The sequence below is a fragment of the Spea bombifrons genome, chromosome 9 (genome assembly GCF_027358695.1).
Source record: "Spea bombifrons isolate aSpeBom1 chromosome 9, aSpeBom1.2.pri, whole genome shotgun sequence".
Lineage (NCBI taxonomy): Eukaryota > Metazoa > Chordata > Amphibia > Anura > Pelobatidae > Spea > Spea bombifrons.
In genome coordinates this window covers 39,393,006-39,408,503 of record NC_071095.1, presented here as the reverse complement: position 1 = coordinate 39,408,503, position 15,498 = coordinate 39,393,006, and the positions used below count along the sequence as shown (strand labels likewise).

The 15,498-nt window shown below is 40.1% G+C and overlaps 2 protein-coding genes across 2 annotated transcripts; one reads left to right on the top strand and one right to left on the bottom strand.

The window, feature by feature from the left end:
* Nucleotides 1-882: 882 nt before the first annotated feature.
* Nucleotides 883-4,179, bottom strand: TRAPPC6B (trafficking protein particle complex subunit 6B). The gene is made up of 6 exons (XM_053475201.1): nucleotides 3,917-4,179; nucleotides 3,095-3,162; nucleotides 2,711-2,828; nucleotides 2,029-2,112; nucleotides 1,549-1,642; nucleotides 883-1,096 (listed from the first exon to the last, which is right to left on the bottom strand). Exons 1-6 carry the CDS (start codon nucleotides 4,010-4,012, stop codon nucleotides 1,065-1,067), a joined length of 492 nt encoding a protein of 163 aa, XP_053331176.1. The 5' UTR covers nucleotides 4,013-4,179; the 3' UTR covers nucleotides 883-1,064.
* A 2,589-nt stretch (nucleotides 4,180-6,768) lies between these two features.
* PNN (pinin, desmosome associated protein) lies at nucleotides 6,769-14,953 on the top strand. The gene is made up of 9 exons (XM_053474507.1): nucleotides 6,769-6,908; nucleotides 9,468-9,545; nucleotides 9,664-9,732; nucleotides 9,890-9,962; nucleotides 10,052-10,146; nucleotides 10,263-10,338; nucleotides 12,159-12,314; nucleotides 12,626-12,764; nucleotides 12,973-14,953. The coding sequence occupies exons 1-9, from the start codon at nucleotides 6,796-6,798 to the stop codon at nucleotides 14,244-14,246; spliced, it is 2,073 nt and encodes a 690-aa protein (XP_053330482.1). The 5' UTR covers nucleotides 6,769-6,795; the 3' UTR covers nucleotides 14,247-14,953.
* Nucleotides 14,954-15,498: the final 545 nt, after the last annotated feature.

Below are 15,498 nucleotides of genomic sequence, written 5' to 3'. Positions count from 1 at the left end.
AAACATTTGTATACGTTTAAAAGTTAAACGGTTATATATCAGGAGGAATATATTACTTGGAGCTTTCTTAAACGTTCAAGTATTTTTGTGCGATAGCTTTAAATACACGGAATCTCCTTCACATGCGCAGCTTATAATTAAAACCAAGTTCTTAAGACACAGATGTCAAAACATTATCCTTCCAACTTTAACGTCCGATTCAAATTGTTTGAAACAGTATTGTGCTTGTGTCCACTTATTACTACAAGTGGTTAAATCAGATTACAGTAATTCAGACCATCTCCTAAAGCACCAGGTTTACTATGGACTTAAAGGTGCTGTTCTACCTAGGGTGCCTCACGAAATATCATTAGATAAGCGAGTGCTGCATTATGGAGAGATGATTCTGTGATCCCTGCATTAAAAACAGTGTAAGAAGGTAAATTAACTCACCAGTGTTGCTTAGAAAATGAGCTCGGTTTGAAGGAGCTTTACTGAAACCTCTGTGATGTGAGGAATGGGCAGGTTAAGCACAGCACATCATAGTAGATTAGTTCCAACGCAGATTTAAGAATGTCCCCATAATAAATGATTTGCACAGCAAATTACAGAAAAACGGCAGTAGCTTCTAACAGGGGCAGGCTCATTTAACGTGCATACGGGAGAGGAAAATAATCAGTTCAGGAGTTAGTAATGTTTGGAAAAAAATATTCAGCACCTTTAACATACAGGTAAAGAAGTCATAAATAGAATCATAAAATACACTGCCGAACATCACACGAAACAGTGGAATAGGCCTTCAGACTTCACTGCATTTAACAGGACCACCCTGGGTTGGATTAGTTTTGGATCATTGTAACCTTGTTAACCCACTTACGAACTAACCTATTTTTTAACTCCCGATTACGTTTGGGTTTCATACAGAACTACAGAGGTAAAAAATAAGTCTAAAATAAGTTTGTTTTCGTACGAGCAAGGTATTTGTTCGCTTATGGCAGACGCATAGTAGAAAGTCAAGTTAGGTATTGTCTTGTGTGAATGCCTCCTTCAGCTTTGAGCATGGGTTATTCCTATTTACTCACAAACTACAGCTTCTGAATCATCACTTGGAATTTGCCTACAAATAAAAAAAATAAGAAAATCGTGATTTATTTACAAATATAAAATTAAAGACTGCGTACATTCTTAAGTGATGATGCTCGCAGATAGTGCCACACGATGATGTCACAAAGAGACCGATTCATCAAAGTAATATTTGTTTCTCTTGATTTATTACGTGAATTACACATTATGCAGGCCCAGCTGAGCCCTTCTTTCTGGAGAAACCCTGACCCTTCATAATGAACAATGAGAGAGTTAAAAACCACAGCTCTCTCGCAAGCTCTTTAGTGAATAAATCCATTTAAGATGAATTATAATTCATCAGTGGTGTTCCTCGTTGACCTAATGTATGTGGATGGCATAACACACTTGTGTGAAATAGCAGAGGAACAGATCTGTAGGTGAATATATGTTTATAAGAATATAAATCTATCCAAGTAAAGGTGCAGATATTGTTCATTTACTTACATGCCGGCATTACAGAAACTTCTGCGGTCACAATACTCTTGATTCCTAAATTAGACAGCCCTCCTCTGATTAACCCACAAGTGAAAGCCAAATACTGAGTAGGAAAAAAAAGGATTTAATTAAGAAAAAAAAAGGCACGGTTCACTTGTTTTATTTTAGATAAAGCTCTTCTTTTATACATCTACTGCTGTAATAAAAGCCACAGCAAGTTCTCTATTTTAGGCCTAAAACAGAAATTATATAAAAGTCACCTGCTCAAGAAGATTTATTACATCTGCTTAAAGAGGCATGTTAAAAAAATAAATAGAAATCATACTTCCATTACACATTCACGTATCACTAAAACAATTACACAAATTGCATTTTGCCCATCAAAATCCTATAAACATCCCACTTTACAAGTCCTGTAATTATAGCTAAAGGGGTTGAGGCTTTAGAGTGTTCCTTAATGCTAAATACGTAACACATCAAATGGATTACCTTAGGAGCGTGTTCCAAGTATTGCTTTCCAGCAGACATTGGGGATATTAGACGGAACTTGTTATCCTGAAGCACATATATGCCCTTTAAAAAAAAAAAAAAAAAAGTTAAATACGACATGATATTGGTAACGTGTGCATCAAAAACAAATACTATATCACAAATGGGCACAGTTAGTATATCTGGCCTAACAGAGACCATGTAATTGTGCTCAGAGAGTTGTTAGCCTAGGGGTGTCTGAATGCCTAAACAGATGTTCAGGCATTGCTTTTGTCAGGTGCCAGCTCCAGCGGTTCTGCATCTGGTGGTACTGAATGCACAAGAAAAAAATGTGTCCTTTAAACCTAAAAAGCTCTCATATATATATATATATATAACTATAGCTCTAATCCTGTTGATATATATTAGTATTGTTATTTATTCTGATAGCACCATCATATTCTGCAGAGCAGTACAATGAGCAACAAACAATGGTTGCCAATTTTGCAATGACTGCTGTAATACTACAATAAATACTTTGCCTGACCAACCAGCTGCCATTCAACTACAATCCCTATCAGCCACAAACAGACCATGTTACTGAAACTGCAGTGGGACACTCTGGACTTACAACTGCATGAAAAGCGTTTTTACAAACAAAAAGCATTTCAATGCCATCAGCAGCGACAAGCTCTGTTATTACCTGATGGTTTGTTCGAAGGTTATCAATCTGCTTCTTAAACACTGTTGTCCAGAAATCTTTGCACACAAATTTCATGATATCCAACTCATCTTTAAACCTGGCTGTATCCTTGGTAAATCTAAAAAGAAGGGTGCAAACCATAATGAATTTTTAGCTTGATTTGTATTCATTTATTTCAATCGTTTTTATTTAGTGATGTAGGGCAGAGACATAAACAAGCTTGGGGGAACCTATACTGTTATGTCACCACAAGGAAAAAGGCAATTAATCCTGCATTTTTTATGCTGTTTTGTTTCTGTACAATGAAACAATGTCTCAGTCTGAGGAATCATTCAACAATTGTTACAACTCAAAAAGATCCTGCAGCTGGATTAGTTCACTTACCTCTCTATTAAACCCTGTCCTACTCGAAACCCCATGTTCTCCAATTTAGTGATGCACCTTCCATTTTCCTGCAAAAACACCAAAAAAATCACCAACATGATGGAACAGTCATAACTTTGTAAACATGTTGGAACAACCAATCCACGTGTCAATAAGCAGGAGCGAACTGGATGAATCATGGCATTGTTTATCTGAAGAGGTGAACATCTTCCCTACAGACGTTAGATTTACCTGCGGAGACTTGTCAGTCAGATGAAAAACGAGGTGCAAACGTTTAGATCGGCTGTACCTTCAAGTACTTATCATGATTTAAAAGCCACTTTGGACTGTAGCGTTCTTTAATCATTATTAGCATAAAGTATCACTGATATGTAGCCATTAAGTGAATCGAATCTGATTCATTTCATACCAGCACATTCTACGCTAACTTTTTAACGTTCTGCCAAACTAATGGTTCTATATACAGCTAAAATAAGAAAGAAATGGCATACATTACTGTAGGTGTTTAATCTCATTCATCAGCTGCTATCTGTTAATATTTGCTATTAATATATTATACACACACACATATATATATATATATATATATATATATAATACATACTCATCACACCATGACATGAGAGGCAGTATCTACTGACTCTGTCTAGATTTGTGGAGTGCTGCCTAAGTACCCCAAGCTTAATTTCTGTTTTTCAGCCAAATGGAATATGCCCCCCATAAATGTGACGTCACTGTGGTGACGCCATTACTCAGGGTTGACAGGCTCTGGACATCACTTAGACTTGGAATGCACAGAATTCTCCGTGTAGTGGAACTTACCACATCCCCCTGTTCGGTGGATTTGTAAACACACGATACAATTTCATTGTGCAGGAGGAGGAACAGAGCCTCGTCAGCCATATCCTGCTTATTCATTTTCTTCGTAAATATTTCTGCATCACCGGCGCTGAAAGGGCAGGGTGTAGACCGTGGAGCTGGAGATTACCCCCACGCAGCCCACGTCACGGTGCCAGGGAGCAGTCAGGATTTACAGTAATACTACCAGCCACATTCTATGCCAAGCAGCCTAGAATGTCACTTCCGCTTCCGGGAAGGAAGCGCTGTAGGAAATCAGTTGCCATGGAAATGTGCCGCATTGTGATTTGTTGGTTTTAGGTTTTATATGCTGCGTGTTATTTTCACGTTACTACCTTTCCTCCTGGCTCACAGTGTCACGCGCGTGTGCGTCCGACAACACAGCTTTACATTCAGCAATATAACAACGAATGCATACATTTCAGTAATTCACTAGCCATTCCAATATAGGAAATATTGATTCTTGTCTATATCACTATAGCAACCAGTGGAATGATCCGCTCGGCAGACACAGTCAATTGGTTGCTATGGTAACTATGGTACAGACTTACAAGAACAGCTATAAGTAGATCATGAAAACAGTACATGAAAACCTCATGAACGCAGCCGATGAGGGTGTCCATCTATAGCCAAAACACCGTAAATCGCTTTTCTGTATAATAATATCATAATAAAGCCCATAAAGGGGCTTTCTGGGAGTTCACGCTCTGTTTTATCTGCAAAAAACAAATAAATCAAACTTACACAAAAAAGTGTCTCTTATTATATTTGTATTATTATGGAAATTATGTACTTCACTGTTTCAGGTGGATTGTGCTATTTGTTTTTAGGTGAGATCTGGAATGGAAACGGGTGCGTGTATTTGGAGTGTATTATTCAGAGAGTTGAATGTCTGATGGATGGCTCTGTATACTTTTTATTTCTTTTTGTTATGGTAAACATCTTTTAAATCATGATCTTTTTACGCATTTACTTTCCTTGTCGTATAAACATAAAAATGCACTTTATGACCGGGATGTAGTAAGATAACAAATACTTGAAATAAATTGAAACTTTGTTTATTTTCAGTTATTCTGTTGATACAAAAGCCTGATTAAAATCCAAATAAACCACATCAACTCTTTACAAATGAGCGTTAATGGTAATTTATAGGAAAATGTCTTGATACCAAAATAACACATGTTGTAAATGCTTATGAAGTGAACACAATAAAACATAACTTTTATTTGAAATAACTCAGAGCTGAAACTCCCACACGAGAATAACATTGATTGATCTATGAGTGTAAAATACCAGATGTGGGATATACTCTCGGTCCATATTATAAATTATATAATAAAGAAGGAGTTAAGGAAAAAGAGGCATCAAACTTGCTTTGTAAATTAAATCAGTGAGCCTCACATTCCAGTCTCACGTTGTGGTCTGACTGAAGGGAAGATGTGATCGGCCCAACACATCTCCTGCCGGGCATTTAACTGGGGGCAAATGGACCATTTATACTTGTGCAAATGGACCAAAAACGATTTTTTCCAGCTGCAGAGACAGAGACACGGATGCGGTTGGCGCAGTAGGTAGGGAAGCATTGAGAGTGTATGTGGGTGTGCAAGAAAGTGAGCAAGAGTGTGTGTGGAAGTGTAAGAAAGTGAGTGAGAGTGTGTAAAAGAGTGAGAGTGAAAAAAAAGTCCAAACAGCAATTCAGAGCTCTCTGCTTTGTTTCTTACGGGGTCTCTCCTCATTTTTGTACATTCATACGAATTAACAAAATTTGCAAACTTGTTAATTCCAAAATAATCGTTATTACAAAAATCACATAGCGCTTATCAGTCAAAATATTTGCATATCTTAAGAGTGTACCGTCCCTCCCTCTCCAGGGTTACTAAAACGTAGAACCCTAAAGATTTCTGCATTTCATGCAATTCAAATTCCAAAACCGCCCAAAGAAAGTCAATGTTTATGAAAAGCAAGTTTCACAAAGGTCATTCTACTGCTTCTCATGCAACTATTTCCCCAGAAACCTCCACTAAACTGTCTAGCAATATCTCAGGAAAAGAGACCCCCTGGGTTCCTGTCTTGTAAGCAGGCAAAACCCTCCAATGCCGGCATCACCGAGGTCCCTTTAAATACCAAACTTATCTGTTCTTATTTAAAACTGTTTAACTTTGATCTTCTGCCGATAGCTGCCTCCCAGCACCAAGCCCGGTCGCTGCCACTGAGCATGTTCACCAGCACAAGATTTGGGGAGCGTTTCAGGAGTCTGCCAACTCCCATCAGTGCCACAAACATGAGCAGGGCCAAGCATCTGGACTAAAGCATAGAATCTGCTGGCAGATAAGAACCATTCGGCCCACCTAGTCAGCCCTTCCTTCCTGATGTAGAGACTCAGACCTTAATCAGTCGTTAAGATTAGGTTCAGGAGCCATATGTATCCCATGCATGTTAAAATTTCCTTATTGTATTAATCTCTACCACTTCTGATGGTAGGCTGTTCTATTTCTCTACCACTCTTTCACCCCTTACACTACATTTGAGGAAGCAGTTCTCGGGTTTAACATAAAGGAGCAGTAATGTCAAAAAGGAGTCTCTATCGTGAGACCTCTGAATTCTACAGACACCTCGGCAGGGAAATGATTTATCAATCACACACATTGTTCACGTAAGAAAAGCCTAATGTTACAACTAGCCCAACTTTGAATTGCAGCCACGCCTCGTTGCGTTACATCAGCAAGTTAGTCGGGTCCGCCCTCCTAAACGTCACTTCCCGCCTCGCTAACGGCTGGGTCAGAGCTAGCTGAGTAGTTTCTGCCTAACCCGGAAGTTGTCCCGGCGCGATAGAAGTGTGCAAGATGGCTGTGGCTGTCCGTACCTTGCAGGAGCAATTGGAAAAAGCCAAAGAGAGCCTGAAAAATGTGGACGAAAATATCCGAAAATTAACTGGCCGGGATCCAAACGATAACAGGTGAGCGGGCAGCAGCTGCGTGTGATTGCGGCCCTGAGGTGTTTGCAGGTACTCGCGGGATGCTGTGTACCGCATGGCCCAGATGTTGCTTGTGCGCCGTGTAGGCCTGTGGCCTGTGTGTGAGACTCGCTGTAGAAATGTATGGATGATGGAATATGACAATATTGTTGTAATATGCAAGGGCTGGCTATACGTTTTTTAGTGCCGGAGACATCCACATAAATGCGGCCCCCGATAGATCAGTCTGGGTGATATGCTACGGTTGACCGTGGCGTATCACGGTCAAGAGAAATAACGTAGTTCTCAGTAATCAAAGAGTAATTGGTCGCGTGAACACTGTGCATAAATTATAACATGAAATTATTTTAAATGAATTAAACTCTTTAGTTCACCTTCAAATTTGTGTGTGTGTGTGTGTGTGTGTATGTATATATATATATATATATATACACACACACACACACGCATATATTATAAATACACACACATATATATATATATATATATATATGTATGTGTATATATAATATATGCGTGTGTATGTGTATGTATGTGTGTGTGTGTGTGTATATATATATATATATATATTGCACCTGGGAGCATCATTAAACAAAGTAAAAGAGCACACCAAGAATTTTTGCCAACGTTTGAGAGTTAATTCACTTCAAGGGGGTAAAATTATAGAAACTCAAAAGTCCTTGGAGTGCTGGTCGACTTTTGTGTGCGTGGAGATATCTATGTGTGTGTTCATATATTTATTTAGAGAGAAAAAAAATAATGTGGGTACTGTGCAGGTAGGAAAAGATTGCCTCTTTAAACCACTGAATTGTATAAAAACCTTTTGAATGGCAATTTAACTATGTTGCTTACAGTTTCACATTCACCTTAATTGCTTTATGTGTTCACTGGATATATGTTAATTTTTATGTTTTTGGTAAGGTAATACCTTTTTCCATTGATTTAGCAAAAAGTGCTGCAGGTTTCTGGCTTTCTTTTCGTGTCATTTTAGTTTTGATCGTGTAAATGTTAAACATCTGGAAACAAAGGGCACAAAAAAAATGTTTAAACAAATACCGTAGTTTGAGTAAATACATTTGTACCCAAAAGAGGAAATGACAAACAATAATGCTGTGTGTAATCACAAGGCTGTTACGTATAAGAATCCTGCGGCAGCGGTTTGCATCTTTTCAAACAAAAGGCGACGTGATCCGGCTCCAGGTTCCATCGAGTGCGAATACAAAAAGAATCTGCATTAATGAACGAAAAACTGGGGTGTAGAGATGCAGCTCACACACAGTGCGTGTCCTTAGCAGCAGGATAGTATATATAGCAGCCGGAACGATCCAGATGGAAGGAGAAGGGCTGCAGGCATGGGGATTCCTCACATGCACTAAGTGTTACTCGGCAGACCTGTCTAGTCTCCAGCATTTCTTCTTTAGGGCACTGTACTCTCGCCAACCATCATATTCACTTTAATGTATATGACTGCTGAGCATTTTACATTTTAATGAGGTTCTTGCAAATTCATGGGCACATTCTGCAGAATCCCCCCACATATGCGTTTGCCACTCTCTCCACCTCCCAGCTATTTGTCGCCCTGTGCGCATGAATGACAAACGCTCACAGTGGCTCCAAATGGGGGGGAGCTGCAGAATCTACAAGTGATTTATTCTTATTTTATGACAGGATTGGAAAAGGTTGGATGTTAATCCCTTCAAGCCCAATATTTTCCTAATTTACTGACCTGATATATTTGCTTTTTACAATAGCTATGTTAAAGCCTGATTCCCCTCTTCCATATTTGGTTAGCCAGCTCAGATTATTAGTGGTAATAGAGAGAAAAAACCTAAACTAAAATAGAAAAAAAACATACATTTTTTGCAATTTTGTCACAGCTGAAAAATGACCCTATTTATGTGGCAGCAACATCTGCTTAAAATAATTCCCCAAATATTTTTTTATTCTTCAAGAGGTCTACATCCATGCTTTAAATATTACCCCGTATTAGATATTTTTAAGTACTTATATTTATAGGGGCTAAGGCGCTCATTTGAAAAAAAAAAAAAAAAAATTTATCCCTTTTCTCCTCCCAATGTCTCTGCGCTAATCACAATACATGCAATCCGCCAGCAGGGGGAGTAATGGAAGAGCCCAGAAAGGTCTAGAAGTGTACATCCGGTGGGTGTACCGACGCTAGCAGTAAGCACTATTACACCCGATCAGTAGGCTTCTGCCGATAGGGGACAGTCCACACTGTCAGGATGCCCCTGCCGCTGCAAAAAACTGACGTTCAGGTACATCCTAACAGGACTGAAAGGGTTAAAGTACTTAAGGCATTATTTGCCTTAAAGGCTGCCTAGGACACTGGAATGCCCCTAAAGGTAATTTGTTGGCATCACTACTATGCATCACCATGAAATGATACATTGTAGTCTTCATCAATACAAAACATTGCTTATTATCTTTAAGAAACACCAAGGCAGGCTGCATAGGACTTCTTTCCAACAAAACCAGTACTCAAAGGTTGGTGCTAGCAGTAATTGATGATTTTCTTTTCAGACCTGCACAGGCAAGGCGACTGACCATTTCAGGTCCTAATTTGGTTGGAGGTAGAGGACGTGGTGGCATTTTGCTAAGGTGAGATGCGGTCAATAATCTTGTTTTATGTATATTGTATATTCACATCACCTTTACACTGGAGACCCACATGTCTGTAGTAGTGACAAAATTAACTGCTTTTAATTCCCATCATTAGGCGTGGACTCTCGGATAGTGGAGGAGGACCCCCAGCCAAGCAGCGTGATTTTGAAGGTGCACTCAGCAGGTGAGGATACTAGCACTGCTGGAGAGTTGAAGGTCCCTAACAAACTGTCATTTGCAAATATTCTGGCTAGTTGTAGCTTGGTCATGAGCCGTCAGTGAGCAAATATGTCTTTTGATTGCATTGGTTTTTTTTTTCTTCAATTATTTCAATGTCGCAGGCTGGGTGGAGAACGTCGACAAAGGAGAGAGTCACGACCTGAAAGCGACGCTGAGGAAGAAGATGACAAAAAGGTAAGCTTTTTTTTAAGGAATGTCCCATCTTGCTAACACTGCGTGCTGAATTGTATGACTAATGCTTTTTGTCATTGATGTGTTCTCAGCCAGCGTTGCAGTCCTCCGTTGTTGCGACCTCCAAAGAACGTACACGCCGAGATCTTATACAGGACCAAACTATGGATGAGAAAGGAAAACAGAGGTAAAACTTTTTTTGGAAAAATTGTTCTAAAAAATAGTGTTCGAGAACCAAGAAATGCATGTTTTCACTTGGTGCACCGCTGGTTTGCAACATAAAATTTACTTTTATTGTCTTAGGAACCGGCGTATATTTGGCCTGTTAATGGGTACCCTTCAAAAGTTTAAACAAGAATCAAATGTCGCAGATGAAAAGGTAATGTTGCTGCCAAAAACTAAAAAACTGTAAGATTGCAAGAATTTACCCAGTTTATCAATCAGTGTGTCTTAGTCTTTTAATTTGTCATGTACCGTATTTGCTCGATTATAAGACAAGTTTTTTTCAGAGCAAATGCTCTGAAAAATCCCCCTCGTCTTTTAATCGGGGTCGTCTTATAATCAGACCTCAAATAGGTCCGACTATGAGACGACTAAGATACTAAGATCCAGATCCCCCGCAACTGCAGGGGACCTGGATCCTCCTGTGTCCCCCCCCCCCACTTACTGGTGCTTCTGAGTCCCCGGTGTGCAGCCGGGGCAGCGTGTAGATGTCTACACGGTTCGCGTAGACAACTTACGCTGCAGCCGAGATGAGGTGTGGCTAGTAGCGGGGGTTGTCTACATCCATCGCGCAGACCTTCCCCGACTGTCAGAATTCCCCGCACCGGTGCCGGACTCTGATCTCTGACAGTCGGGGAAGGTCTGCGCAATGGACGCAGACAACCCCCGCTGCTTACCGCACCTCCTCCCGACTGCAGCGTAAGTTGTCTACGCGAATCGCTTAGAGCTCTACACGCTGCCCCGGCTACATGACAGGGGAGTCAGAAGCACCGGTAAGTTTGGAGGGGGAGGGAGTGTTAAATGGGGGGCATAAGGAATTTCTGGAGGCAGTGTTCTATACTCTATACGCCGCTCTGCCTCCTGAAATGCCTTAAACCTCCCTATATGCCACTCTGCCCCATAATATGCCTTTTAACCCCCTTAGTGCCATATTGTGGCATATAGGGGTATAAGGCGTTTCTGGAGGCAGAGTTGCACATAGGGGGTCAAAAGGCATATCATGGGGCACAGTGGCATAGGGGGTCAAAAGGCATATCATGGGGCACAGTGGCATAGGGGGTCAAAAGGCATATCATGGGGCACAGTGGCATAGGGGGTCAAAAGGCAAATCATGGGGCACAGTGGCATAGGGGGTCAAAAGGCATATCATGGGGCACAGTGGCATATGGGGTCAAAAGGCATATCATGGGGCACAGTGGCATATAGGGTCAAAAGGCATGTCATGGGGCACAGTGGCATATGGGGTCAACAGGCATGTCATGGGGCACAGTGGCATATGGGGTCAACAGGCATGTCATGGGGCACAGTGGCATATGGGGTCAAAAGGCATGTCATGGGGCACAGTGGCATATAGGGTCAAAAGGCATGTCATGGGGCACAGTGGCATATAGGGTCAAAAGGCATATCATGGGGCACAGTGGCATAAAGGGGGGGTATAAGGCATTTCTGGGGCAGATGTGCATAACTGGGGGGGCAGGTTGGAAAATAGAAGGAAATAAAACCAAAATATTTTTCTCAATCATAGCTTTTATTAAAACAGTTTACATGAATTAACATTTACTGGTAAACCTTTTTTCCTATAGGGTCGTCTTATATTCAGGCTTTCTTTTTTTCCCTAAATTTTCAGATTTGGGGGGTCGTCTTATAATCAGGGTCATCTTATAATCGAGCACATACCGTACTTTGAATGTTGGTATTGTTAGAAGTCCTGTGTAAATTGTGGGTGCTTCTTAAATAAAATTACAAAGGCAAAACCCTAACTTTAAATTTGCACTCTACATTGTCCCCATAGTTCCTGCCCAGTTGTCGGGTTTTTTTTTCCAACATGGTCAACTCTGCATGTTGGTAGTTGAGTAACTTGTGGCTACGTGTGTGTGTGTGTGTGTGTGTGTATATATATGAATGTGTGTGTGTGTGTGTATATATATATATATATATCTGTGTATATATAATAAAATAAAAAATCTTTTGTTATAGCAAAAAAGACGTTTGGAAATAGAGCAGAAGCTTGAAGTGCAGGCGGAAGAAGAGAAGAAACAGGTGGAGAACGAGAGGCGAGAACTGTTTGAAGAAAGACGGGCCAAACAGACAGAACTGCGATTACTTGAGCAGAAAGTTGAACTTGCGCACCTGGTGAGCAGACATTTCAACATCTCTTGTTATACGATGCAGTATTAAATTGGACACGTCTCTGACAGGTCTATACCCTGTGCAGCCGAAATGCCTTAGAAAAATAGTAGATGGATTTCTCCAATTTTAAGATGGCTGTTTTCATGAAATACTGGAACTCCGCTCACTTCTTTGAAGTTGCAAGTCTTAAAACTGTGTTTATGCTCATTGTTTTCTTGTATAAATATGCTACTGTTTACGTGACATGCTACAGCAATGATTCGTCGTAATGTTACACTAACTTTGTGAAAACATATATTTTTTTCCTTTTTTAGCAAGAAGAGTGGAATGAACACAATTCAAAAATTATAAAATATATAAGAACAAAAACTAAACCCCACCTGTTTTACATACCTGGTAGAATGTGTCCACAAACGCAAAAACTCTTGGATGATTCTCAGAAAAAAATGAATGGTAAGTGTTTTTATACTGTGAATGAGACTTCTTTTAGTTGTGCTCGTGGAGTTTTTATTTAATAACTTTGCACAAGCATCATTATCAGTTTGTGTGTGTGTGTATAATATATATGCGTATATAATTTAAGCCATCAAAACCCAGTAATTGTCTCATTGCTTATTATGGCGCTGTTGCATAGTTTCACTTTTCTTTTAAATCTTTCTAGCTATATTTGAAAGCAGACGTTCGGAATTTGCAGAGCAGTTAAATAAAATGGAAGCTAGACCTAGGCGACATTCTATGAGAGACAAAGATCAAGAGAAGAAGCAGGACGAAGACCATGAAGAACAGGAAGAGGATCAAGAAGATGGTAAGGTAGCTCGGCATGAGAAAGAGGTTGAGACAGGTGACCGGCCTAATGACATAGAAATGGAGGACACCTTAGAGGAAGAGAAAGTAACCAGTTTTAGTGAAAGGGAGGTAGAACTGGTGCAGGAGAATAGGGTTGTGGAAGATAGTGAAGACTCTAAGCTCATGGAAGAAAAGATAGAGGAGGAGGGTAGAGTGGTAGTGGAAGAAATCCAGAGCATACAGATGGAAGCAAAGGAAGTAGAACACGAATGTGAAGCAAAGGAAGAAGACAGAAGTGAAAATAAGGGTGAGGATCAACAGGTAGATGTCAGTCATTTAGATGTTTTAGAAATAGCAGATATCGTAACTGACCTTAGGGAAGGAGAAAATGAGGAAAAGGCAGATGATCAGGCAGAAAGTAAGCCAACTGCTGATGAGCAAGAGGAACGTAAGGAGACTGAGCCAGAACCTGAATCCCCAGAAAGAACAGAAAAGGTTCCAGGGCCCGTGCATAATTTCCAGCCACCAGCCCATTATGAGTCTCAAGCTCAGCTTGAGGCCAGCTTGAATGCAGATAAAGAGTGGGTGATTGAAAAAGAGATTGCAGCTCCTGAACGCTTGACTGATTTCCAACCTGAGGAGGTCAAAACACAGAATACTGAGAAAAAAGGGAAAAGGAGTAGAAGCAGGGGTAGGACCAGAAGTAAAATAGGCAGGAGTAGAAGTGCAAGTAGCAGTTCCAGCTCTAGCAGCACTTCTAGCTCCAGCAGCAGTGGGAGCAGCTCCAGCAGCAGCAGTAGCCGGAGCAGTTCAAGTAGTAGTACTAGTAGCAGTAGTGGCAGTAGTAGCGGAGACAGCAGCAGTAGCAGTAGCAGCAGCAGCGAAAGTAGAAGTCGCAGTAGAGGGCGAGGGCATGTAAGGGAGGAGAAACGCAGCAGGAGGAATGTCGAGCACAAGAGAAGGGATGCCTCTGGTGTAGAGAGGAGTCACAAGTCATCAAAAGAGAGTGGTAGAGACTCCAAAGGATCCAAGGACAAAAGTTCAAGGTCTGACAGGAAGAGGACCGTTTCAGAGGGTAGTCGGTCAGGCAAAAGACCCTCAAGAAGTGAAAGAGAACGTAAATCAGACAGGAAAGACAAAAGGCGTTAACCCGTTTCCAGGTGTACACGCAGATGTTTAAGGAGTGATAAATGCCCCCCTTCGTGGAGAGGTGCTGCCTTTACAATTGCATGATACAAATTGTTTTGGGAAGCACATGGACTTTTAATGTTTAACTTTTTTTTTTCTTTTTTGCAAAGTTTTTTTTTTTTGTAATAGGTTGCTTTCAGACTGTTGTAAGATCCAGCAATTTGAAATAAACAGAAAAGTAAAGGATTTCTTTGCTTCCTTTCTTTGTTAGCCTGTCAATTTTTTTAAAAAATGTTGGTATTTTTAGCCTGCTTAAATGTAACCTTAATCTTACAAAGTGAACCATTTGAATCCATAAAAACATTTTGATAGGTGTCCAGCACTTTTATTTATTTCTAAACTCCTACTCTTGCTTCATTCTGTGAGTTCTGACCAATTCAAAGGTTGTGTGACTGGAACACCATTCTGATTTTGAAGCTGCTGCCAGGACTTGATGTCGTGTTGCAGCTCTGGGCTAATTCTCAGGGGGATATATATTCACCAAGAGACACAATTTCTTCAAGTAAAGTGTACAAATCATTTAATAACATAGCTAGCAGATGCTGTTTAAATACATGGTGAAGTAGTCGGAAAATTTATTTTCAACATTGTATGTTTTATAATTTTGTAAGACGGACTATACCTGTTGCCTGTTCTTCATGTGAAAATAAAAATGTTCTTTTTGAGTACATGCTTTATTGTGATTTGTCCTGACAGCACCCTGATTTGGCCGTCAGATTACCCAGAAACCTTTGCAATTTGTTTCCATGTTTTTTTGTTGAGCTAATGAATAGCAGTTAAGGTAACTTATTGTTGATTTTAAACTGCACTTACATTTTCAGGGTGATTTTGTGTGTGTTGGCCTGCATCTAGTTGTAATCTGTTATGTTTTTGGCCCTTGCAGCTTAAGTATCTCATCGTGAATACTGCTTCTGTGGCTGCAGGCCTTATTATGTTTCATTTAAAAGTGTAATCACCCAATAATGTGAACATGTGCAAATAACTAAAGAAAATAGTACTTTCCCAATTATGCACTGCAGCGGCACAACAAAACACTCCTCAGGATGTTCGAAATAGACTCCACCAAAAATGGGGAGCATGTACATAAGAAAAAAAAAAAAAAGTGCAATATATTCTGAGAATTGGAGTATTAAGTGTGCTAACTTACTCACAAAGATGAATTTCAGACTCTTTTGCTTTTTAATTTTATTTTTTTCTTCTTCCAAAGTGTTAA

Coding starts and splice junctions, on each gene's coding strand:
- TRAPPC6B (XM_053475201.1), bottom strand. CDS start 4,012: ATGAATAAGCAGGATATGGCTGACGAGGCTCTGTTCCTCCTCCTGCAC. Junction 2,829..3,094: donor GGACAGGGTTTAATAGAGAG/GTAAGTGAACTA, acceptor CCTTCTTTTTAG/ATTTACCAAGGATACAGCCA. Junction 2,113..2,710: donor ACCTTCGAACAAACCATCAG/GTAATAACAGAG, acceptor TTTTTTTTAAAG/GGCATATATGTGCTTCAGGA.
- PNN (XM_053474507.1), top strand. CDS start 6,796: ATGGCTGTGGCTGTCCGTACCTTGCAGGAGCAATTGGAAAAAGCCAAA. Junction 9,546..9,663: donor CGTGGTGGCATTTTGCTAAG/GTGAGATGCGGT, acceptor TCCCATCATTAG/GCGTGGACTCTCGGATAGTG. Junction 10,339..12,158: donor CAAATGTCGCAGATGAAAAG/GTAATGTTGCTG, acceptor CTTTTGTTATAG/CAAAAAAGACGTTTGGAAAT.